Here is a 24,042-nt window from a genome sequence, read left to right as displayed (position 1 = left end):
ATAAATCAGGTTCAGTTGTGTCTTATTTGTGCATTTATATATACATAAGTAGGCATCCAGACAATTAGAAGTTTCCTCTTCCAAACACACAGCCCAGCCCCTACTACAAGATAAGGGACTGTATACACAGGTAATCAGAAGTTACTGTGGACATGCACTGTGCTGTGCACTCCTCGCTTGACTACAGAATGGGGGGTAGGAGCAACCCTGGTGTAGGAGGTCCTTCTGTCTGTGTTGCTTTCATTGGTTGAATAAAGAAACTGCCTTGGCCTTTTGATAGGGCAGCACTTAGGTAGGCAGAACTGAATGCTGGGAAGAAGGGCAGAGAGAGAGCTGCCACGGAGCTGCCAGGTCAGACATGCTGAATCTTTCCCAGTAAGCCACGACCTCATGGTGACATACAGATTATTAGAAATGGGTTGAATCAAGATGTGAGAGTTAGCCAGTAAGAGGCTAGAACTAATGGGCCAGGGAGCATTTAAATGAATACAGTTTCTGTGTGTTGTTTTGGGTGTAAGCTAGCGGGACAGCTGGGATGAAAAGCAGGCCCACTCCTCCTGTTACAGACTGGCACCTCAACTAGCTTCACGTAAAACCTGAGATTAAGAGTCTCATGCTGTACCGACTTAAGCTAGCCGGGCAGGATGGAACAAGGGGCCTGCTCCCTTCAACACAGCCCCTTTGATCATTAAGTGGAAATAGTAGTTGGTGAACAATAAAAATAGTGGGAGATTCAGAATACAAGAAAAGCCTCTAGAAAATGCAAGGAATTTAGCTGGGGACACCATAAAAGGGGACACCATAAAAGATAACAATAAGGCACAGAGAATCCTTGAAAAGGCATTGGACAAACAGAAATTAGATCAATGCAGTAAAATGAAGAAAGGCTTTCAATCTTAAAGACAAAACCAGACCTATAGTTAATGCTTATAGGTAACTATTCTCTTTCTACAGTATCTTAACTATTCAAGCTAACATTTTCTGATCTAAGTTGACTGAAATGAAAATTTTCAAACTACACATATAGCAGAGATTGAACAAAATAAAAAAGTAAGGTTGAAATATTTTCAACTACAGAAAAAAAATGTTAAACTGGTATGACTTCTTATGTCAGGGATGTTCAACCTGTGGCCCGCCCGCATACTGCCCAACATGTGTGCTGACATCACTGTTACAATGTCGAAACGTTAAACACTTCTGTTCACACGAACTACAATCATGCCCAGAATGTTTACTGACCTACTTCACATTATAACACTGAGAGATGCTTAGAAAGAAGGTAACATTCCAAATATGGCAGACTTTATCACCACCCCAATCACGAGGAAACATTCATGGTTAATATGAGTGAGCTTTTCAATTCTAATTAGCCTTGCTACATTGGACTGATCTGATTCCAATAATCCAAATGAAGACATGGTAAACAAACACTACTTAGTGTCCCATTTGTGATCCGAGCACCCACGTAAATGAGAATTTATAAGCTAATAAGAATTAAGAATACTTTGTATTTTAATGATACATATTTAAATTCTAATATTTCTTCAATCTCCATTTAGTCCTTTTATCACCTCAAAGGTTTCTAACAATAAATCAAGGATTTCAAGAGAGGTTAATAAGGTGTACCTGAAAAACTCAGCTACCAGCTAACTCCTCCTTGCTCACAAACCCTATCTGTTTGTATTACAACTACTTCATAACACCAGGGCTTCTCGTTTCCAGTTCACTTATGAAAGAGACTGAAGTTCTCCTAATCAGGAATACATTTACAAGTCACTGTCCATAGTTCAGCCCATCACTGTTTTCAGAGTACTACATAAGACAACTCACGAACAGAGAAGCCTCCTTCACCAACTGCCCTGCTAGCTGGATCTGCAACTTTCTCCTACAGACCAGTTCCAAGTGTACCATCACATCATCCGATGGGTTCTCCAAAGTTGTCTGCTCAATGAAAATGCAAATGGACTATAGCTCACTAGATAGATAGATAGATAGATAGATAGATAGATAGATAGATAGATAGATAGATAGATAGATGATAGATAGATAGATAGATAGATAGATAGATAGATAGATAGATAGATAGATAGATAGATAGATAGACTCCATTCCCCTGCCCCTACTCCTATAATAGGACAATACATCTAAAGAACCATCTATATGTATTTATTTTTTGCCTTTTTTTGCCTTCCAGTCTCTCTCAAATTCCACTGATCATTCTTACATTCCAAACACCTTGGAATGTATTCTTGTTATCTGTGTTGAATACACTGATTTTTCAACCTTCACTATGCTTCATCAACCAAAAACACAAGACAACTGTTTCTTCCTTCCTCTCTTCCTTACTTTGTCTATATATTTGATGGCACTTTAGTGGCCTTGTCACCACTGAAATTTAAGTAACAATCTTCAGGAGACTGCATGTGACCTGCTATGTGCTCCTATACCTGTCATAAGCCACATATTGGGGTGACTTCTGCTGCGGTCCAGCCATGACTGGTTCGTACATTCTAGAGTAGGGGCATGGGGATTAAATCATAAGGTAGGAGGAACAAAGATATGAAAGAAACACAAAGACATAGGATAGTACCAGGAGGGAAACCAGTAAATACTGAATACTGAATTCACCTGTGTTTATTTTCCATACGCTTTTATACCCCAATACAAATGGGGGTGGGAGAGAAGGCAAAGACTACTTTAACATGATACAAAGGACAACCAGAACGGTTACTTGCTTCAACACTTGAGACATCAAGCCATTATTTCCTGAGTAAAGCATTTGATGTTTTGGGCAGGATATGCAGTGAACACAACCTAGATCTAGTATCCTGTGGGCAGCCATTCCCTGGGTCAAACCTCCTATTTTAAAATGAAGGAGCAGGAATAGGCTTGGATTCTCTGACCTTTGGTCAGGGTGAAGCAGAAACACCTCTATGAGTCAACCAAATGTCCAAAACACCAAGTAGCCACACCCTAGGTCAGGATTTCTTGCTTGTAGCCACAGCTGTGGTCAACTTTGAAGGAGTAAAAATAAGCTCAAACACTGGTGGGACAGGCTCACAGCCTCCACAGATCCCTTTGCCATAATTCACAGCAATGGAGACCAGCGGCTTGCAGACTACATTTGGTCCTCTGCCTTTCTACAAATAAAGTTTTAACAGAACATAGTTTATTCATTCCTTCTTAGTCACCTTTCTAGGTCTTTTATCTCCTGGCCTCTAAATAACTAAGTACCATAGGGCATAGAACTTAAACCTCTTTTTTTCTTAAACCTCTCTGTTTTCACTTTGTTAATGATCTGGTCTAATTTCATAACTGAATAACACCTACAAGCTGGAAACATCCAATTTTGTATTCCTCGCCTAGGCCTCTCTTTACTCCTAAGTCATCTAAATACCTAATTAAGATTTTCTTCTATTTGAATTAGCTTTTTAGTGTAATAAATATTTCCAATTAACTATGGTCAAACAAAACTCCTAATCCTCCATCCAGACTTCCTGCAGACTTTCCCAACTCTATTGCAAACTCTATTTTCTGAGTGTCCAGTCCAAAACAGATTTAATGCTACCTTTAACTCTACCTTTTCTCATATTTAATTAGCCAACAAATGCCACCAAACCTCAGAAAACAAAAGGTCCCATGAGAGAAAAAGAGGCTTTAAGTTATGGTGGAGCAGTAGACCACACATGAAAGTGGAAGAGGAAAGTGGAGATAAAAACAGTTTAAGTAGTATAGGGCAAGAGGCCATCCAAAACTAAGTGTGTATGGAAAAAGCCATAGAAAACCTCACACTTGATAATTAAACTAAACAACAAAAAGAGTAAGACAGACTTTGACCAGAGGTACCCTGCATGAGCAGAGCTCTAACACTGTAGTGGAGGAGACCTGAGCAGAGCTCTAACACTGTAGTGGAGGAGACCTGAGCAGAGCTGTAACACTGTAGTGGAGGAGACCTGAGCAGAGCTGTAACACTGTAGTGGAGGAGACCTGAGCAGAGCTCTAACACTGTAGTGGAGGAGACCTGAGCAGAGCTCTAACACTGTAGTGGAGGAGACCTGAGCAGAGCTCTAACACTGTAGTGGAGGAGACCTGAGCAGAGCTCTAACACTGTAGTGGAGGAGACCTGAGCAGAGCTCTAACACTGTAGTGGAGGAGACCTGAGCAGAGCTCTAACACTGTAGTGGAGGAGACCTGAGCAGAGCTCTAACACTGTAGTGGAGGAGACCTGAGCAGAGCTCTAACACTGTAGTGGAGGAGACCTGAGCAGAGCTCTAACACTGTAGTGGAGGAGACCTGAGCAGAGCTCTAACACTGTAGTGGAGGAGACCTGAGCAGAGCTCTAACACTGTAGTGGAGGAGACCTGAGCAGAGCTCTAACACTGTAGTGGAGGAGACCTGAGCAGAGCTCTAACACTGTAGTGGAGGAGACCTGAGCAGAGCTCTAACACTTTTCTGGGGAAACCATCCCATGCAGTAGCAGAGTTGCCATACTGGCATTGGGGAAACCTTTCCTGGAGCAGAGCTGTAAGCTGTTATGCTTACACTGACTTTGTGGTGTACCTTGGCTCCCAACTGCCAGGATACCTTTCCATCTGAGCTCCAATGCTTACAGTTCACAAAAGAGATTACATATGTGGTACTGTAAACTTGTTCAAAAACTCATGGCTAGGAAAGTCGGAGGCCCTACTAAGGAAGGCACTGTTGGGAAGTTTACAAAATCAATGTGATATGCCTAAGAAAATGTCTTCTAAATATCTGTTTATACCCACACATTTCTACTGGTGGTCAAGGAAGCTTCAGTTTGCAGTAAGTAGTGATTAATGCAGAAACTTCAATGGGTTAAAGTCTGAGGATAAGTGGCTACTGAATGCTCGGTTACAAATGAGGTATCTGTATCACCACTCCAAAGCTCAAGTAATATCACAGAAGAGGGGATGAAAGATTGCAAGAGGCAAAGGAAAGGGATGGGATGTTGCAGAATGCTGTCTTCTAGGAAAGACACATCCAATAGGCTACTGAACACCCAAAAGCTGTAATTTAACTACACAAGACTGGACTCTCAACATTTCATCATGGAACATGAGGGGTACACGAGGCCTTGTCCTTCTCTGAACGGCTATGGGCACTTAATAATTGTTGTGGGAGGAAGAGACATTTTTTTCAGTGGTGAAGTCACTGGTGAGCTGATTGCATCTTATAAATAATCCCTTATCCATACTCCTATTAGTAACCCTAATTAAACTCTCTTATAAGACATGGAAGTAGAAGGGAGACACAGAAGCAGTGGGGGGATCAGGGAGGGTAAAGGAGAGGTGAACATGGTTAAAATACATTGTGTACATGAAAATGCCATAATGAAACCATTATTATGCATAATATATGCAAAACAATTCTTAAATGCATTGCTTAAGATAAAATTAAATTAAAATTTGAATTTATATATTGGCTAATAATATTGTTATCAAGAATTATTTTACTAAGGGGGTGGGAATCCCCCTATTTTATTTTAATTGAGTGGGGCTAGGAGGACTTACTGTTTACTTAATCTTGAAATGTCACATCTACCAAGCTTTTGAAGGTTACTTTGATATCTTTCCCCCCAAGGAATTCATTACTTTTATTTCAGTAAAGAACAGAGCTGAAGGACACTGGTTTTCCTTATTAAAATGTGTCTTTTCTGTGCGAGTTCAGCATACTTATCGGACCACTTCAAACCACATCCTTGATATAATACTGAAGAACTGGACACCATGTTCATTTCCAGTAGGCTTTCAGTTGTCTTACAGTCCATTACTTACCAAGTCCTAGAAGATCAACAGTGGGCTCTGCAGCATTTTTTGGGCTGGTGCTTTTCTTAGGCTCAAGTTGTTGATCTTCTTTCTTCTGTACCTTTGAAGTAAATCATTAGATTAATTGATAATTTTATAAATCAAACCAATCTTTTAAGTTTCACTTATGCATAATTTTCATGAAGTTAGCATGAGGAATCCTAAAGCACTTATTATTTTTTTAAGCAGGTAAACATGGTCTTTGAATTTACAATAGTAATTCTTATACAATGAGACCACTGAATAGTGAATACAGAAATTTAAATGAAATTTAAATTTCATTATTTATCTTTCCCCGTAGTACTGGGAATTGAACCTGTCACCTTATACATGATAGGCAAATGCTATCACTGAGCTATATTCCGAACTTCTTCTTTATATTTTATATTGAGTCAAGTCTCATTAAGTTGCCCAAGTAAGCCTTCAACTTGTAGTCTGCGACCTTCCAAGAAGCAGAGACCACAGGACTGCATCGCCAGGCACAAATTTTTATTTATTTTGTGTGGTATGTATGTGTATGTGCATACCATGACATGTGTTGAGTTCAGAGGGAAACTCTGAGGGGTCAGTTCTCTCCTTTTACCTATCCAGGGTCCAGGGGTAAAATTCCATTCAGGCTTGGCAGCAAGTGTCTTTACCTGCTGAGTCATCTCGCCAGCAAGTTACACTTTTAAGGAACTGGATCACGTATTTTTTTCTAGTTGCTACTAACACTTGTTAGTTGAGGTTGGAGAGGAAAAGAAATTGAGCACAGGTAAATATCAAAGTATTCTGACAACCACATCGCTCTTTATTTCACTATCACCCTTCTGACAGTTCATACTGAGCTCAGAAGTGTAAAACAGGACATGTAGAATTACTGCACTGTAACTTATTCAGCTTCCATAAGCATCACAGACTTTCTTTGCCTTTTAATAAGGCAGCGATCTCAATCTGTGAGTCAAACAACCATTGCACAAGGGTCACCTAAGACCATCAGAAAACACAGATATTTACATCACAACTCTTAACAGTAACAAAATTACATGTATGAAGCAGCAACAAAAATAATGCTATGGTTGGGAGCCACCACAACATAAGGAACTGTATTAAAGGGTCACAAGCACTAGGAAGGTGGAGAACCACTATTAGAAAACCTGAGTTAACTATGTAAGGGTAAAGTTAGGTGATCTACAATTTACTGAGCAAAATTTTTCAGCAAGTACTTACATAAGTAAATTCAACTTTATAAACTTTATGGAGATTCCCAACAAGCAGGAGTCCCATTCAAATTACTACAGTGTTATCAGCAGAAGCTTCGCTGCCCAGTCTTTCAGTAATTTACAAAGCTATTTCACAGACTGAACAGAATAAAAGCTTACTTTTCAGTCACCCTGTTTTTGACATTTCTTGTTCTTTTAAATAACAGGTATAAAAGCTGATCCTCAAGAATGAGATACCACTGCTCCTTAGCTGGCTAGTTAATGCAGACAACAGCACATAAGGAATCTAAACTGCTGAATTTAACAAGTAGAAAGGGCGGGAGGATGAAAACTAAACATCTCTTTTAGATACATCAGAGAAAAGAGGTCATAAGGCAAGTGTGTGTGTGTGTGTGTGTGTGTGTGTGTGTGTGTGTGTGTGTGTGTGTAAAACTCCCAAACCAGAAGCCAGGCAGACATCAAGAAACACAATGTATGCAAAAGAAACCCACTCTCAGGGAGGAAATTCTGAACTGTAACTGGCATGTTGCTGAAAGCCAATGTGAACATGTCTTTGAGATTAAAAACTGAGGACTTCAGAATGAGTGTGTCAAGGCAGGAACTGTTCACTGCTGTTACAGTCTATCTACACTGTGTATATATGTTACATATTAGCTGTCTTCAGTTTTAGGCATAAGGCAGACTACTTTAAGAATACTTGTAAACTAAGATCATTTCTTGGAATATTACATTACAGGTTTATTTTGTTTGTTTTGTTATACATTATTTTTGATAGCACCTCACTATGTAGCCCAGGCTGGCCTCAAATTCCTACTCTCCCATTCTGGGTGCTGGCATTACAGATATGCATTATCATACTCAGTTAAAATTAAGCTTTAATCATAATTACTGAATTTTTCCTGACTCCAAAGTCCATATTCTTTTTTTATACCATGTTGCCCAAATAAACCTTTCTTAACGTGCTTTTTGGTTGGCAGCAACAAGAACAGTAGCTAATACAGTAAGGCAGTAATAAGCTCCTTCCCAGCCACCCCTTTAGAAAGATGACTCCACCAATTATTACACGTGACCTTGAGCCAGCTTTTCTTTATGAATTTTCTATTCTTCTTTGCATTAATTCATATTAAATTTGCATAGTCACTGTCCTGAGACTTCCCAGGATTACTGTCATCCCTAAATGGCACACATGAAATGCTTAGCACAAACAACAGCACTTAGTAGAAAGAAGAGCTGACTCTCTGCCCTCCTGTTCCCCCCCATTTTTAAACTTCATTTATTTTTTTGTCTTTCACAGCATGCATCCCAATCACATCCATCTCCCATTCTTTGTATCTGCCCTCTGCTCCTGCAATACCCCTCAAAATAAAATAAAATTTAAGATAAAAAGGTCAAAAAATTAAAAAGGGGGGGAGGGAATCCCTCATCATGGAAACTGCAGTGAGTGACACAGTATATCCCTTTAGCCATACATCTTTACATGCAGACATTCATTGCAAAGAACCACTGGTTTGGTCTGAGGCCTCTGGTCTCTACTACACTATCAATACTGGGACTCTTCCTGGACATCTGTGGCTGCCCTTTGTTGTGGAGATCCTGTGACTCTGGATCCAGCAGATCACAGATGGCATGGATATTGGGATGGGTCAGCACTTAACCCTGGTTCTGGGCCTGGGTAGTTGAGGGATTGGTCAGCCTGACAGCTTTCCCCTGTCTTTAGCACCAGGGTGAGTTCTCTGGCATTTCACTGGCTAGTTCACCCCTTGCGGGGTCAGTTCTCCTGTTTTCACATCCTCCAGGTAGGCTCTCCCACACCTACACCTTCAGGGCGAGCTCTACTGTGTTGCCCAGGTCCAGAGTACTGCAGTTGATGAGGGGCAGGGACAGCTCTCCTGCTCTTATGACCTCAGGTCCAGCTCTCCCACCTGATGGTGTGAGGGCGAGGGATCTCTCCCCTGCCTATGTGGCCACAAGACAGATGGGGACAGCTCTCCCATCTGCCTCAGGCATTGATGGGAAGGTGGGGGAGACAGGGGGCAGTCTCGCCCCTACCCATGCCGCCACATGACAAATACATAATGTCTCCTTTTTTCTTAATCCCCTTTTGGATGGTAGAGAATAAACTGATAGTGCACACAGTATATTACTGTTCATAGTGCATGCAGGGAAGGCAGATGCTTAGTGAATCTCAGCTTAGTCACTACTTAACAGCTGTGTGACCAGGAATAAACTGCTGATCCTATATCATTCGGGTTCAAGCAAAGAATGAAAAAAATAAAAAACAGTCATACCAAACTCAAAGTACCATGAGGACTATGAAATAATACATTTAAAGGCTTCAAAATGATGTTTACACTACACTGGGCACTCAGTAAAGTTCTAGATGGTTTCATCCTTTTCAACAACACATCTAATTTAATTGTTGAGCCTTAAATCTTGATGCACTTAACTGGGGGCTTTAGCTCAGTGAAACTACTTTTTATCAAAGCATTTTCTGAGAAAATAACTCCTTTTTTCTATTTGAGAAAAATTTCTAATTTACAAAATAGGATTGTGAGCTTGCATGCTTACTGAGCAAAAGCTTTTCTTTTATTAAGTAGGAAATGAAAGCTTTACACATAAAGTAATTGGATTTCTTCCTTATTTTATTGCTTCACTTGTGATAAAACGTTAAGACTTTAAAAAAGATTTCAGAAATTCCATGGAAAAAATGTTTTCAATTTACTACAAAGCCTATAACATATCTAAAATATGACTTTATATATATATACACTTTATCATTTCAGTTATTTTAATAGTAACTAAGTATTAAAAAGCTATTACGACTTCAGTAGGTTCCTCATGCTAGACTTCAGGGTATTTTAGTATATAATTATTTATTACTGTCATCTTGTATAGCTTTCGATAAGACAATACTTTAGCTACTCAATGCTTCTGGTTTAAACTATGTAAAATAGTAAGAACACAGCAGACCATTTAAGCTGTAAAAAAATTCTTATCTCAAGCTAATTACTTGCCCAGGCATATCTTACTTGTTTTTGAGTCCCACAAGTCTATATGCCATTTATCAAGAGGATGTAAAATCAAAGGGAATTAATCATTCTCTTTCCATGTTTCCACACATGAATGATGAAACACATTCAAAATCAAGGCACCAGAATTATACACCCAATTCCTTTGCAAAGATGATGTTCTCCTTAACTCTAGCTTATCTCTCATACCTTTCTTACATACTACTGCAAAAATAACCTTGCAAAAGAATGTCTCTAAATTAGGTGCACCATTTCCTGTAGAAACTCAAGTACTAGCCAGGTGTGGTGCCAAACATCTGTCAGTCTAGCACTTAAGAGGACCAGGAAGAGGAGGTAAGCATTTAACCTGGGGGTCACTGAGATGGCTCGGGAGGTGCCTACTAAAGATGTCTGTTTCCAAGCCCGGCTGACCTGAGTTCAATTCCCAGAACTCACACAGTGGAAGGAGAGAACCAACTGCAGCAAGTTGTCCTGTGACCTCCAACTACCCTGGTGGAAATGCATACACTTGCTACAGCACACTCACACAACACATCAATTCAAGTGTAACTTAAACACTTAAGAAAAGAGCTTGAGTTGGCCTGAGCTACAGAAGGGAGGGATGAGGAAAGAGAGAAAACAAGAACAAAGTGTATTCCAGGACCACTCCTCATCAGAATAAATACTGTGATATGAGTTCACACTCCTGTTCTGACCTTACTTTTCACTACTCCTCATACACAGACACAGATCTGTCCAAACACACTTTATTTCCGGTTTCCAAGACCATTTCGAGGCTGCCTTACAGTCTAGCATCTTCTTTCTTCCACACTAAACTACTCATGCTTCAAGATCTAGCTCATATGTTATGAAGCAGAAAATCCTCTCTGAGCTTTTTCACCTGTGACCTCTTCATTTTGTAAACTTACTCCAGCCTCACTGTACATGGCAGCTAAAATCACCATTTCAGGGTCACTCAAAGGAGAATACTTGCTTCATAAGGATCTGAGATGATGTGAACCCATACGTATAACTGACTAGAAATCACATAAGAGAAGCTCATGAGGCTAGGCTCAGTATGAAGGATTAACTGCATGATTAGTTTCTGAAAAGCTAATAATTGGCATGTCATAAATATCAGAAAGTCTTTAATACAGGCATATAATAAGATGATAATCTTAGATTTTTTTTAAAAAAGAAATTTTACCTTTTCAGTTGTTAGTGGTTTGGCAGGCTTTTCTGGCTCCTTTTCTCTCTTTTTCTCTTCCTTTTTTTTTTCCTTTTCTTTCTAAAACATAGCCCAAAGTTTTCATAAGTTTACTTTTTAAAACAGAAACTTTTAGTTCATTTTATTCATTGAAATCATCATTTGAGAAAAGACAGAAATATCAAGTGCTTACATTATCCACATGCTACTGAAATCTGAATGTCAAAAGCAATTTCATTTTTTCATTGAGGTTAGATACTAAACACAATACAGAGGATTACTCAAAATTTCACAAGTGAGACAATTTAAACTTCAGGATTTGTTTTAAAGGATAAGAACTCAATTCAGCAAATTCTAGTAGATGTTTACATCAGGCTAATACTTAACTTCTTACATACATAAGAAGTAAACCAATTGATAGGATGGATTTTTTTTTCTTTTTCTTTTTCGAGACAGTGTCTTACTCTGTAGCCCTAAATGTTCTAGAATTCAACCTTTAGACCAGACTGGCTTGTTACTCAAGAGATCCATCTGTCTTTGATCCTAGCATTTGGGACACAGAGGCAGGCAGATCTCTGTGACTTTGAGGCCAGCCTGGTCAAATAGTGAGTTCCCTGTATCAGCGGTGTGGGGGTAGGGGTAAGAGATCCACTTGCTTATGCCTCCCAAGTGCTGGGATTATAGGTGTGCACCACATACCCAGCAGGACAGACTTTCTTTGTGATATAGATAAAGTAATACTATATCAGAAAAACACAGGAGTTAAAATACAAAATCATCTTAATTTCAAAAGTAACACAAATTTTTAAGTTATAATTTTATGCTTTTAAAAACTAGTATAAAGATTTTCTTATTAAAAGTACTAAGGACGGTACATGGAGCCAGATTCAAATATTGGTGTAAGTAGTTGGGGAAAATTATAATAATGGTATTACAGTGTTCACCATTTGTACTCCATGGAGAATTAAGAACAGTAACAACAAATCTTAAAGGTCGAGAGAGAGAGAGAGAGAGAGAGAGAGAGAGAGAGAGAGAGAGAGAGAGAGAAAGAGAGAGAGCAAAGCTGTGCCTGCCGTGTATAAATGAGTAAAGCGAACAGTGGTATCCTAGGCTATAATGTGAACTAACAGAACTTCAAAGGACTTAGCCACTCATATAAAAATGAAAAAAGACAAAAAGTTTATAGGCATAAGAGTATAAAACTGCAAAATAATAATTTAAAGCACATTATGCACAAATAAAAACACAAAATTGATACTGATGCTAAGTGAAAAAGTCAGTATGCTAATTACCTCCAAACAGAAAGAATGAAGTGATTAAAGATTATAAGATGGGAGCTTTGGAAATGACAATAACATTCAATTTACATAGTGATGGGTGATAGTTATATAAGATTGCTTATTAAGTATTGAAAATCAACATAATTTTAATGTACATTTATTTTAAAAAGGTATTTAAAACCTCAGAATACTGTAAACTATAAAGCAGGACACCAATATGAGAAATTTAACTTCAATTTCAGCACTTGCAGCAAAATATAAAAGAGAAAATAAAACTCTCAGTATTGATCCCAAATTGAAAAAAAAAAGTATAGCAAATATCTTTATGGCATAAACAGCAATGTCTTCAACTATAAGATTAAGAACAATGCAAAATTCTAAAGCATGTCTCCTGTTACCATTTCCTTTTACTGGCAAGCAACTTACTGTGTGTAACAGTAAGTTGGTGAGAACATGTGTATACAAACACCAACAGTGTATGTGTAGCAAAATGAGAATGCATCACTAAACTTTCAGAACCTGTGTGTTAATACTTAGTGTCAACTAGAAACAACCTCTAGTTAGTTGGAGAACTGTCTTGATCAGCTGGTCTGTGGCTGCGTCTATGAGAGACTATCTTGGCTGATGTGGAGGCTCAGCCCACTGTGAGGTACCATTCCATAGGTGGGCCTGGGTTCCATGAGAAAGCAATGGCAGTGAGCAACCTAGAAAGCAACATTCCTTCATGGGCTGCTTGAGTCCCTACTTAGGTTCTTGCTCCACCTTCCCTCAGTGATGCACTGTGACCTAGAAGTGTGAACTAAAATGAACCCTTTCCTCCCCTAAGTTGCTTTTGGACATGGTATTTATCATAGCAACAGAAAAGCAAATTAAAACAACCCAGATTAAAAAAATTATATTTAAGGTCCCTTAGGACAATTCTCTCAAACCATCTGTTTCAATCATGCTTTTCAAGAACAAAGTAAATGTAACATAATATTGTATTTTCTGAATACCTAAAGTACTAAAACATAAAGAGCAATTGATTTTAATTAACAAATGATCATATATAAAAATAGACTAGAACAAACAGAAGACCATCTAGGAATTAGGTTATTTCTCAGAATACTTTTCTATCTGCCCAACTACTTGGAACTCCAGACTAAAAGTAAACTTTAAGCTCCTGGGGGTCAATTAGAAGCATCATCTATATCTGACTCAACTATAACCCAAACCAAACCTTCACTTCTAAAATACATCTATGCACATTTCCTTAATGTCTAATTTAATCTTTGCAAAAACTGTTTAAAGCAACTATTGTCATTACTATCTTCTTGTAAATGAAGAAAACAAAAACTTAGGAAAGCAATACTCAAAATACAACCACTAGTCAGTATCCCTTTGTGCTGGTGGAGGACAGACCCAAAGCACTCAAGTCTCACTGCTCACTCAAGTACAGTGGAGCTTTATAAGAAATAATCTGCTGTTATTTCTTAGATTACAGCTAATAGCACAGGCACTGTTCCAAACTCATTTCATCCTCACAACAGCTTTATGAAGTAAGCAATCATCCCAACTTTGTAAGAAAAATAAAATGAGCAAAAAGTTCTAATAATGTCTTCCAGACATAATTAGTAAGGTTTAGTGATAAAAGCTGACCCATGTTAATAAGCTAAGTAAGTTGCTCCTTAACCTCTTAGAGATGTTACTTATTCTACAGGTGAAATGTTTGTGGCCACTTCAAAATACATGTATTGAGACTAAAACCCCAACACTGCGAGACAGTATTAAGAGCTGAGGGCCTTTGCGAGGTGATGAAGTCACAAGAGCAGAACCCCTATGACTGGGATTAGTATTCTGATAAAACAGGACCCAGAATGAGTCTTACCCATTTCCACCAAGTGATATTCACAGCAAGGTGCCATTCTATGAATAAGCAAGTGGGCCCACACAAGACACAAGCCTTGGTCTTGAACTTTACAGCCTCCAGAACTGTGAGAAATAGATTACTGTTGTTCATAAGCCACACGACACATGGTATTTTTGATACAGCAGCCTATAGAAACCAAGTCATTTTTCAAGGAAAACATCACTAATGAAAAGGGCTCATATCTTAATCACTATGATTGGTGGGCAAATTTGAAATCACCCAAAATAAATGTTCTTAGTTACATTTAATAGGGAGAAACCAGTATGACTTGATTCCCTTTTATACTAGAATGTCAGCCAATGCAATACTGATTCCAGTTATGATATAATGATCCAGGGTTGGAAGAAACATTAACAGTATGGGCTCTAAATTAAGATCATAGAGTTTGACCCAGACATTGATTCTTACCCACAGAATCAAAAGCTGGTGGGTTGTTTTGTTGTTTTTTTGTTTTGTTTTGTTTTTAAAAAAAGACAAGCGTGTCACACAGCTGCAATCCCAAAACTCCAGAGGAGGATCAGGAGTTCAAGGTTGCCCTGAACTATACATCAAACCACATGTTAAAAGGGAACAGGAAAGTGGAGAAAAGAGAAAACAGAAAAAAGAACAGAGGCTCTCCAGGACTTCAACTGAACACCAAATCATCAGAGCCTACTCACTTTTAACCCTGCACTATGTGCTCTAAAATCCAATCAGTCTCATGAACTCCCCTGTGCTAATAATGCTCACCTAGTCTCATGGAAATGGTTTCCTCTGGTGGTTTGGCATGCTATTCAGAGCTGACACTCCACCTATCAAACCTCTGGATCTCACTCTGACTTGTATAAATCTCTATGTCCAAATACCTGCTATCACCTGTAACCTCATACTGAACGTGCCTAACTTTGAATCCATTTCATTTTCCATTTTTCTCTTCAAATCAGATCCTCACATGGAGATGAAGTCAGAAATGGAAGCCAAGGCTTTCAAAGCACCCCATTAAACACCACATAGTCTACCTTATGATCGCTCTAAACTACACTCTTCTTTTCTCTGTCCCACTTTAGCAGGTGTCTCTGTCATTTTATTTCTGGATTAAGTCTGGTTCTTATGCCTTTTTCTTCATTTGTTACCACAAAATTCACTTTCCCAGGAGCCAGTAGAACAGAGTTTCTGAAAATATGAAAACCTTATCATTCGCCCCTTCCCCTTAAAACTCATATTAAAGTCCCACAGCCTTCAGAGCGAAGAACAATCTCCTTCCGTGGGTTCTTAAGGACTCCCTCCTACTTCTCCCCCTTCTTTCTTGTTTCCGCTACACCATTCAACCTGCTAGTCCTTAAACACAGTACTCCACCTATATCTTTTCACAAGCTGCTTTCTCTACCTGGAATAGCTCCTGATCCTTATAGTTAATGCCTTCTCAAGAGTATAAAATCCATCAAAAGTATATTTTCTAAGAGTAGTAGCAAAGCTATCTCAGTCACAGCATAAATACACCGCATCATAAACTGCTGTATTTCCCCATTAGACTACAAAGTCCACAAGGGCACAGGCATATCTTACTTGTCTTTGTGTCCCACAAGTCTACATGCCACTTATCAAGATGTAGACACAAAAAAATGAATATCAAAGGAAATTAAAATTCTCAAATATGTGCACACGAGACTTGAATACATAATACAAGACATAAGAATACCTATCTTATTACCACACTCAGAATATGCTCTAAAATTCATCATTGACAGTTCTAAAGTCACAGTCCCATAAAATACATAGTTTTCTATATGACAGTTGATACTGCTTCAAAGGAAAAGAAAAAGAAATTTGACATCAACTTTCAAGTACTTAGAGAAACAGCACCATAGTCAGAAAAGATTTTTTTTTTAACCAAAGATGTAGAAATCAGAGAATTCAACAACAAAGTATCTTTAAAGTTCATCAACCTTTAAAGTTCCTATAAGGCAGTTATGAATATGACAACAAAAAATTGCTTAATGGTTAAATATGGTAATAGCCTCAAAATCAGTCACTCTGAAATTAAATATAAAACAAAACTCTTTACTCATGCCAATGGCATAGAACAAGATTCAGCAAATTAAATATTTGACATTTTTTATTCTGGGTATTACTCAAAACATGATTTCTACTGGTGTTCCTAAACCACAGTCTTGTGAGAAGAAGCCCACCTATCAGCAACACCACAAATGCACATGTGGAAAACTTACTATACCTCTAGTTTGTTTTTATCAACAGCAGCTTGCAGAGAAGGAGAGGATACCAAAGGCTGAAGAGGGGCATCAGAGGAGGAAATCTAGATATGCAGACGCAAAGTTAGGAGGGAAAAAAGAAGAGAAGGTGGTGATCAAACTGACAAACACCAGAAAGAAACCAACACTCATGTTTATGATAAAAGCAGTTTAAAGAATTTTAACAAAGTAAAATATTGCCATCAAGAATAAGTATGTTTTAAAAACAATGTCTATGTGAAATATTTAAAAGGTCATAGCAAAGAATATACACTTAAAATAGATTTTACTAGGCTAAAAATTTAAACTGTTTAGATAAGATCATAACAAAACTAATAAGTATAATTTTCTCTGGTAATTCATTCTCAGTCAAAGTTACTACTGAAACCATAACATACTGAAGCAAGAAAAGGTTTTATCCAAAGTAGGAGAGTAAAATTTTCTTTTTATTTTTGCTGATAATTACTTTAAGAATGGAAAGTAAAGCAGGGGAAATAGTAAAAGATAATTACATTTTTAACTTGAAAGCAAAAGCAAAGACTATGAGAAGACTGGGTTAACGTAACAGCTGAGTAGCAACAGACTTATTACAAAATAATTTATTCATGTCCTTCACGAAGATGGGCATGCACACAGAAGTCCCAAAGCCGTACTTGCTGGGTTACCTTAAGGGACTAAGGCAGTCACACATAAGCAGCCATTTACACACAAAAATGGAATTCACCTGAAAGCTTTGCACTCATCTTCCTACCCAATCTCTACATGCACTGGTGAACACTTCAACAGAAGCCATTTCTTACTGCTCTCTTCACCACAGAAATAAAACTGACTGTTTATAAAATGCATGCCAGATCTCTGGAGCCATAAAGCTGGCATCTCTGTATTTCCCTGTCATACTGGGAGTGCCTATGGGGATTTCGAGTTGCTATTATAGATGGGCTATCATGTAATGTCAAAATAGTACTTCACGATGCCAACTTCTCCTTCAATCTGCTAGTTAATTAAGACTGTAGTTCTTGAACCACTTTGGACGCTTGTTTCTCCCTTGCACAGTGTTTTTCTGGTGTGATTTGCGTAAACTAGATATTTAATTAATATTAAAGCAAGCCTCACATAAAAGAAAATGCACAGCACATAGAAATGTAGAATTTCCATTAAGAAAAAGTCAAACTAGCCAGGAATAATGGCATTACCCAGCACTCAGGACACAAGACATTCCAGTCCAGACAGAGCTAAATAAATAGACCTTGTCCAAAAAAAGAGAAAATCTGTTCAAACTATACCTTCGAGCCCATCTTGTTCCTAGAGATATTTATTGAAATTTTCATGTAAAATGGGATTAAAAAGATAAGATTACTTAATAAGGTAACCTGTATCATAAAACTTATTTGTACAAACTTGCAAAAAAAAACACAAAAATATAAAAGGTGAGAAGGTAAATTACAAAACATCAAGAAACAAAAAACCCCACTTTATTATTAAAGTGATTGTTATCCTCTTTAGAAGGTGTAAGAAAGAAAGGAAAAAAGAAACAAACTAGGTACTCTTGAAAGTTCTCTGTCTCTCAAAACCATGTCTTTCTCATACCTCACTAGCAAGAGGGTACAACTGTCTCCTGGAATAGTGCTCCTGACTTCCCCAAATCCTGGCTCTATACTTAAGTTACTCACACATGCAAATCTGATCTTAGATTATTTACACACTCCTTAACTACCTCACACCTACTGTATCCCCTTTTCCTTCCCTGCTCTGGCTACACTCTGCATTCTGTCACCTACAACTCCTCCTAGTCTGTTTTCTAGTCTGTCTCTACTGACTTTTAGGAACCTTTGCTCTTCTTATTCTGACTAGGTAAAGTGCCCACACTTTTATTAGTTCTTTCCTCTTGACTTGGCATGGCTTTTTCTAGGACTCCAAGTATTCACTGATTCCTACTGACTGGGTTATATAGCCCACACTGGCCTTGAACTTACTCTCTAGCCCAGGCAGGCCTAGACCTTGGGATCCTTCTGCCTCCACCTCTAAACCACCTCTAGACTGTGGTTCTCCACCTGTGGGTTGCAACCCCCTTTCATGATATCTTGCATATCAGTTATTTACAATAAGATTCAAAACAGTAGCAAAATTACAGTTATGAAGTAGCAATGAAATAATTTTATAGTTGGGGGTCACCACAACATGAGGAACTGTATTAAAGGTCACAGATTTAAGAAGGTTGAGAGCCACTGCTTTAGACTAAGATTACAGATCAGTCAGCACCACCAGGGCAGCCTACTGAAGGCATTTCTTATAGCTGAAAATAAATCATCCCTGGCAATGAAGATTCCGCTCTAGCTTCTCTCACTCTCACGTGGATTCCAGCAGCCTTGGTTCATGGCTACACTAAGGCTGTGGAACAACAGAAAACAATAAGCTCCCTGCTATTGTTTCATTGCAGTTTACTGCTTTGAATTTTATCACATTTTGAAATAGGTATAGAAAGCAAAGAAGTAAATTAGTATATTGTTTTGAAATTGCCTAACATAGAGAAAAAGGATCATTTTTAAAATAGAAAAAAAAAATCAAAAGCAGTAGCACATTCTGACAACACTTACAATAACATCTGAATCAGGAAACAGATAAATTATAAAAATAAGACATTAAAACAAATTAGAGCTATTTAATATAGGAGTTATAGCCACATAAAACTCAAAAGTCATCAAGATAGCTCTTGGTCAGAGTACAACTAATGTAACTAGTGTCCAAATAGTCCCACTTCTTTCAGGAAATAACTTAGATATAAGACACTCATATTCTATCTCATTTTTAAAATCTGGTATAACCTGTACTTAGTATTCTAGCTGACTCTGAACATGGGTTACATGTAAATAACTTTCATAAATGTTTCTGGATTTTCATTTCATTAGTAATACAAACTCAGGAGTATATAAACTTTTACTTTAATTTTTTTTCCTTCCAAGCCTAAAAAAAAAAAGAATAAGGAAAACATAGTATCAGTGCCTATATAAACACTAAATTCTTCACATGTTAACAACACACCATGTGTGTTCTCTATGCACTCATACACATATGCATGCCAACTGCCAGATTTCACTGAACTATTTGAAAATGAGTTACAAACATGACATTTAATCCTAACACTGTAATTTTTTTAAATTTACTTATTTATTAAAGATTTCTGTCTCTTCCTCACCACCGCCTCCCATTTCCCTCCTCCTCCCCCAATTAAGTCCCCCTCCCTCCCCAGCCCGAAGAGCAATCAGGGTTCCTTGCCATGTGGGAAGTCCAAGGAACCCCCACCTCCATCCAGGTCTAGTAAGGTGAGCATCCAAACTGCCCAGGCTCCTACAAAGCCAGTACATGCAGTAGGATCAAAGACCCATTGCCATTGTTCTTGAGTTCTCAGTAGTCCTCATTGACTGCTATGTTCAGCGAGTCCGGTTCTATCCCAGGCTTTTTCAGACCCAGGCCAGCTGGCCTTGGTGAGTTCCCAACAGAACATCCCCATTGTCTCAGTGTGTGGGTGCACCCCTTGCGGTCCTGAGTTCCTTGCTCGTGCTCTCTCTCCTTCTGCTCCTGATTTGGACCTTGAGATTTATGTCCGGTGCTCCAATGTGGGTCTCTGTCTCTGTCTCCTTTCATCTCCTGATGAAGGTTAATATTCAGGAGGATGCCTATATGTTTTTCTTTGGGTTCTCCTTATTTAGCTTCTCTAGGATCACTAATTATAGGCTCAATATCCTTTGTTTATGGCTAGAAACCAAATATGAGTGAGTACATCCCATGCTCCTCTTTTTGGGTCTGGCTCACTCAGGATAGTGTTTTCTATTTCCATCCATTTGCATGCAAATTTCAAGAAGCCCTTGTTTTTTACTGCTGAGTAGTACTCTAATATGTATATATTCCATACTTTCTTCATCCATTCTTTCATTGAAGGGCATCTAGGTTGTTTCCAGGTTCTGGCTATTACAAACAATGCTGCTATGAACATAGTAGAGCATATACTTTTGTTGTATGATAAAGCCTCTCTTGGGTATATTCCCAAGAGTGGTATTGCTGGGTCCAGGGGTAAGTTTGATCCCGAATTTCCTGAGAAACCGCCACACTGCTTTCCAAAGTGGTTGCACAAGTTTGCATTCCCACCAGCAATGGATGAGTGTACCCCTTTCTCCACAACCTCTCCAGTAAAGGCTATCATTGGTGTTTTTTATTTTAGCCATTCTGACAGGTGTAAGATGGTATCTTAAAGTTGTCTTGATTTGCATTTCCCTGATCGCTAAGGAAGTTGAGCATGACCTTAAGTGTCTTTTGACCATTTGAATTTCTTCTGTTGAGAATTCTCTGTTCAGCTCAGTGCCCCATTTTATAATTGGGTTGATTAGCCTTTTATGGTCTAGTTTCTTGAGATCTTTATATATTTTGGAGATAAGACCTTTGTCAGTTGCAGGGTTGGTGAAGATCTTCTCCCAGTCAGTGGGTTGCCTTTGTGTCTTAGTGACAGTGTCCTTTGCTTTACAGAAGCTTCTCAGTCTCAGGAGGTCCCATTTATTCAATGAGGTCCTTAATGTCTGTGCTGCTGGGGTTATACATAGGAAGTGGTCTCCTGTGCCCATGTGTTGTAGAGTACTTCCCACTTTCTCTTCTATCAGGTTCAGTGTGTTCGGACTGACATTGAGGTCTTTAATCCATTTGGACTTGAGTTTTGTGCATGGTGATAGATATGGATCTATTTTCATTCTTCTACAGGTTGACATCCAGTTTTGCCAGAACAATTTGTTGAAGATGCTCTCTTTTTTTCCATTGTATACTTTTAGCTCCTTTATCGAAAATCAGGTGTTCATAGGTTTGTGGGTTAATGTCAGGGTCTTCTATTCGATTCCATTGGTCGACTTCTCTGTTTTTATGCCAATACCAAGCTGTTTTCAATACTGTAGCTCTGTAGTAGAGTTTGAAGTCAGGGATGGTAATGCCTCCAGACGATCCTTTGTTGTATAAGATTGTTTTGGCTATCCTGGGTTTTTTGTTTTTCCATATAAAGTTGATTATTGTCTTCTCCAGATCTGTGAAGAATTTTGATGGGGATTGCATTGAATCTATAGATTGCTTTTGGTAGAATTGCCATTTTTACTGTGTTGATCCTCCCAATCCAGGAGAAAGGGAGATCCTTCCATTTTCTGGTGTCCTCTTCAATTTCTTTCTTCAAAGACTTAAAGTTCTTGTCAAATAAATCTTTCACATCCTTGGTCAGAGTTACCCCAAGATATTTTATGCTATTTGTGGCTATCGTGAAAGGTGATGCTTCTCTAATTTCCCTCTCTGTTTCCTTATCCTTAGTGTATAGGAAGGCCACTGATTTTTTAGAGTTGATCTTGTATCCTGCCACATTACTAAAGGTGTTTATCAGCAGTAGGAGTTCTTTGGTAGAGTTTTTGGGGTCTCTTATGTATACTATCATATCATCTGCAAATAACGAGAGTTTAACTTCTTCTTTTCCGATACGAATCCCCTTGATCCCCTTATGTTGTCTTATTGCTATTGCTAGAACTTCAAGCACTATATTGAAGAGGAATGGAGAGAGTAGACATCCTTGTCGTGTTCCTGATTTTAGTGGGATGGCTTTGAGTTTTTCTCCGTTTAATTTAATGCTAGCTGTTGGCTTGCTGTAAATAGCTTTTATTATATTTAGGTATGACCCTTGTATCCCTAACACTGTAATTTTACTATATTTCCTATGACTGAAAAGATTATCTTAACAAACAATACCCATACATGAAAAAGAGAAAACCAGTTTTCATCTAAAGATAAAGCTCTTATGAATTAATACATAATCCTAACTTCCAATTTGCTGAGAAAAAAAAACAAATTCAAGTAAAAAGGTTTAGAAAGTCACATTCAGGGTTTAATATAAAGTAGTATGTTTTATAAAATATTCTAAATAATATTTCATATGAAAATTTGTTAAATATTGAATTAGTTCACGTAAGGATGAATGGAGTCTTAAATTGAAGCACATTATCAACATTCTCAACACTATTAATTTTTATTTATCCTTCAACAGCTTTTGTCTGTTCCACCCACCAAAGGTGAAGAAGCAGCTCAAAGGACTACAAGGACTATTTTGGTACCAAAATCTCCAGATATTTTAATACTTGGTTCCCCGTTAGTGGCTCCTTGGAGAGGCTTAGGAGGTGTAGCCATGAGGTCTTAAAGATCTGTGTCATTTCCAGTTTGCTCTCTTTGCTTCAGTTTGGACTATGAGATGTAGCACTCAGCTCTCAGCCTCCAGCTCAAGTTGTCCTGCCTGCCTGCTGCCACCCTTCCCTAGTGTGGTGATGGACTCTTAATGCCACTGGAACTGAAGAGCAAACTAAACCCCAAATAAACCCTTCTCTCTATAGGCTGCCTTGGTCAGGGTGCTTCACCACAGCAACAGAAAAGTACCTGAACAGGAACTAAAAGAAAAGGCTAATTTAATGCCAAATGAGATGAAAACTCTCAGAACTGCATGATAAATGACTTCACAAAATTAATTACTGTAACACTTTCTTCTTAAATAAGGAATCAAAGGCCAAAATTTGATTTCAATGATAAAGGAAATTAATCTTATATAATTAACTAGGAAGGAAAATTTTAATCTGAAATAAAAAACTAGATAAAAGCAGTTGATTAATTTGATTGCTACAGCAAGGTAACAACTTTTATCATATACTTGCTAATAATCAAGGAAAGTATCCAGCATCAATATGCTCTTGGGATACTCTTCATGTTTCAACAGACCAAACAATATTCTAGCAGGAAAAAAGACTACAAATTTTCTTTAGTATTCATTTCGAGAATTTACAAAGTAATTTTATATTCCCCTCTTTTATTTTCCAACTGGTGGCTTAGTCTTTTTAAATACATAATTGTTTTAATGAAAGGTCAAGTAAACTGGACCCTCTTTACTTTAAGTTACAACGTTATATAACCAAAAAAACTAATATTTAAACAGTTAAGCATATGCAACTAATATGTTTTATGATAAACAAAATGAGCTATATGTTAAACATCTGAAATCTACTTAACGAACATCAATTGGTAAAAAATGGTTTTACTTACATTTGTAATAGCTATAGCATTTTTATCATAGTATTTCTTCTTTTCATATTTATCTCTGATGAAAAATTCTACTGCTCTGAAAACAGATAACTTAAGGAAAAAAAGTGAGTTCAGTCATTTCCCTTATTCATTCCTCTCCAAACAGCCCACACTATTCTTCTAATCTCCACTTTCTCACCCTATTCTGTGCATGGTCATACTTTTCTTCTCCCTCTCCCCCCACAGAAAGTGCATTTATTTCAGGAAAACTCATTCTAAAACAATAAACAAACAAATCATCCC

General features: G+C 38.0%; 1 protein-coding gene across 2 annotated transcripts in view; it reads right to left on the bottom strand.

Moving 5' to 3' along the window:
* The window catches only part of Smap1 (small ArfGAP 1), an 84,039-nt gene that overhangs the window by 9,017 nt on the left and 50,980 nt on the right, over positions 1–24,042 (bottom strand). Inside the window, exons 4-7 of one of the 2 annotated variants that reach the window (XM_075980577.1) lie at positions 23,761–23,836; positions 16,647–16,727; positions 11,246–11,326; positions 5,799–5,889 (exon numbers count right to left, since the gene is read on the bottom strand). In XM_075980577.1, coding sequence (XP_075836692.1) covers positions 5,799–5,889; positions 11,246–11,326; positions 16,647–16,727; positions 23,761–23,836 — 329 coding nt within the window. The remainder of the gene's footprint in view (positions 1–5,798; positions 5,890–11,245; positions 11,327–16,646; positions 16,728–23,760; positions 23,837–24,042) is intronic. The other variant, XM_075980576.1, reaches the window with a different exon arrangement.

The sequence above is a fragment of the Microtus pennsylvanicus genome, chromosome 7, assembly GCF_037038515.1.
Source record: "Microtus pennsylvanicus isolate mMicPen1 chromosome 7, mMicPen1.hap1, whole genome shotgun sequence".
In the NCBI taxonomy this organism is placed as follows: domain Eukaryota; kingdom Metazoa; phylum Chordata; class Mammalia; order Rodentia; family Cricetidae; genus Microtus; species Microtus pennsylvanicus.
This window is presented reverse-complemented; position numbering and strand designations above follow the sequence as displayed.